The sequence below is a fragment of the Micropterus dolomieu genome, unplaced genomic scaffold, assembly GCF_021292245.1.
Source record: "Micropterus dolomieu isolate WLL.071019.BEF.003 ecotype Adirondacks unplaced genomic scaffold, ASM2129224v1 contig_741, whole genome shotgun sequence".
Classification (NCBI taxonomy): Eukaryota; Metazoa; Chordata; class Actinopteri; order Centrarchiformes; family Centrarchidae; genus Micropterus; species Micropterus dolomieu.
In genome coordinates this window covers 5,541-7,999 of record NW_025729731.1, presented here as the reverse complement: position 1 = coordinate 7,999, position 2,459 = coordinate 5,541, and the positions used below count along the sequence as shown (strand labels likewise).

The 2,459-nt window shown below is 38.9% G+C and overlaps 1 protein-coding gene across 1 annotated transcript in view; it reads left to right on the top strand.

Moving 5' to 3' along the window:
• Positions 1-979: 979 nt before the first annotated feature.
• LOC123964127 (alpha-tectorin-like) overlaps positions 980-2,459 on the top strand; it is a gene marked incomplete at its 3' end in the record, with an annotated part of 6,926 nt that continues 5,446 nt past the window's right edge. Inside the window, exons 1-2 of the mRNA XM_046041234.1 lie at positions 980-1,034; positions 1,276-1,320. Of these exons, the coding sequence (XP_045897190.1) occupies positions 1,021-1,034; positions 1,276-1,320 (59 nt within the window). The remainder of the gene's footprint in view (positions 1,035-1,275; positions 1,321-2,459) is intronic.

The window sequence follows — 2,459 nt, the reverse complement described above, 5'->3', positions numbered from 1 at the left end:
TGTACTCTAGTTCTGACCTCTCATGTGTCTCCATCGTCTTCAGGTGCTCAGATATTTTCCCTTCCTGCAGTGTTTAACATCAGCTCATGCCCCATCACGTTTTATGGACAGAAGTACGAACAACTCTATGTGAGTAGGATTTGTTTGTTTTCACCTACTGTCATCATTTACATTTAGTCAGCAGCTGTATAAAGATGATGTGTGCAGACTGAGTGAATGTCAACTGACAATTGATACATCCTTCACATATGAATCTGCAGTAAAACCAGCAGTTCATCAGTATTGTTATGGTAATTGTTGTGTCTCTGATTTCAACAGGTGAACTCCACAAATGTCTGTTTCATTGACCCTTTCAACAATCAAACCAGACAGGACTGTATTGTAGGTTTTCCATTGTTGGCAGACAAGGCTTGGTTTGAGATAACTCCTCCAAATGGAATGAGTGCACATTATATTCATACCATGATACCAACTATTAAGGGCAAAGTAGAATGCGGAGTAATATTGGATTCCAGAGGTATACAGGTGAGTGTTGTTCAGTGTCATGACTAATTACAATTGACCGGTGTTCAGTGTTTTGGGTGAGACAAATCTTCATTTGTAGATTATCATATCAAAAACTTTCCTCAAAGCTTTTGGAGAAAATGACCTAACTGTGTCTGTCTGTTTCTCCTTTGTTGAGTCTTCAAAGAGTAATTTCCTTCTGGCTAACTTTAGGACACAAACAGCTGCAATAATAACAGCCGAGAATTCATCTGTGAGTATAATAAATAAATAAATAACAAAATATTGCTCTAAAAATACTTGCATAAATTCTGCATACAGAGACAGTTCCCTGTTACTCTTGTTTAACAAGAGGAAAAGACAAAACAAAGTTCTGTATGATTTAAGTTGTCTCTGCTCTGTGATAGTAACAGTGGTTGTGTTTGTTGCCGTCTAGGTGATTAGTTTGATGGTCAATGGTATCACAGTCGATACAGTGAATTCTAACACATCTGTGAAGTACTTAGACTTCAGCAGATGCAGACACTCAGGTTGGCGAATCTACTACCTCCATAAATCTATTTTGGGGCCCTTAAAACCTAATTATTTTTTAAAATATTTTTTATGTTTTGCTTTTGCTTACAGTTAGCAAACTAATAAGTCAACAATGACATTAACCTGATAGTAACCATTCCTTCACATCACAGGTGTTTTGTATAAATATGGTGAAGTGGTGAGCTCTGATCCAGATACCTGCTCCTGTCTAACCTGTGATGATACTGCTGTCCTCAGAGTCACTGGCTGTCCACGCACTGAACGATGTCAAGGCAACAACACGTAAATATGTGTCCTTCATATTTGGAAGACAGAGTTGGGATTTTACAGGGACTTGATGAGACTTTATTTATTCAGGGAAGTGTTCGCCATTAGAGAGCGTTCACAGTAATGTGAAGCAGCAGCAGCAGATGTTCATCAGCAGTAACTCAACACAGCTCACATGCAGCAAAGACATCAGAAAATAATGAGGCTTATATCTGTTACTTAAGAACAGGAATGTAGAGGTGAAAATAAACCTCAAAGCTCAGAGATTCAGTAACTGAGAGCTGAACACAGACAGACTTGAAATCAGAGCCTTTTATGGTCTCCAGCAAAGCCACACATGTCACGTCAATCTGTTTAGTGTGAGACAAGGATTTGGTTAGATGGAGGAGATGGAGGAGACCACAACAGTGTGGGTCAGAGCATTTATCCTCCACTCTGAGACCCCAGTTGAAACTCAGTGTTCACCGCACTTTGAAATTAAAGCAGACTATACTGAGCCCATGGAAAATGTTAATAGACCCCCAATCAGAACTTCATCTGCATCAGGACAAGGTTCTAACAGCACAGTTATTTAAAAATAAATAAATAAATAAATAATAATCATCATCATCATCATCATAAATACCAAATGCTGATTCCTTCAAGTGACTGCTGTTGGTTGACATGTGAGCCAGTGGTGTGGAAACATAATAATTAAATATTAAGTAGATAAATACCTACATTATGACTTTGAGCGACCCCTTGTGGCTGCAGCCCTCAGCAGCAACAGCTCATGACGAGGCAGCTGTTGCTCCATTCTGGGGCCTCTTATGTTTAACATCCACGTGCTGCTACTGGCTCAGATTATGGAAAACAACAAAATATGCTATTAGAATTATGCAGATGACACACAGGTTTACACTACCATATAAACAGGGGGCTATAACCCCATACAAGTGCACTGAACAAATCAATAATTTGATGTGCTGGAATTTTCTTCAAGTAAACAAAGACCAAACTGAAGTCATTGCTTTTGGAACAAAGGAAGAATGATTAAAAGTCAGCGCTCAGCTTTACTCATTTATGTTAAAAACCACAAACCAAGCCACAAATCTTGGTGTAGGGGACTGGCGGATTAAAAGGACTTTTGTCTTATCAGGATTTGGAAACGCTTG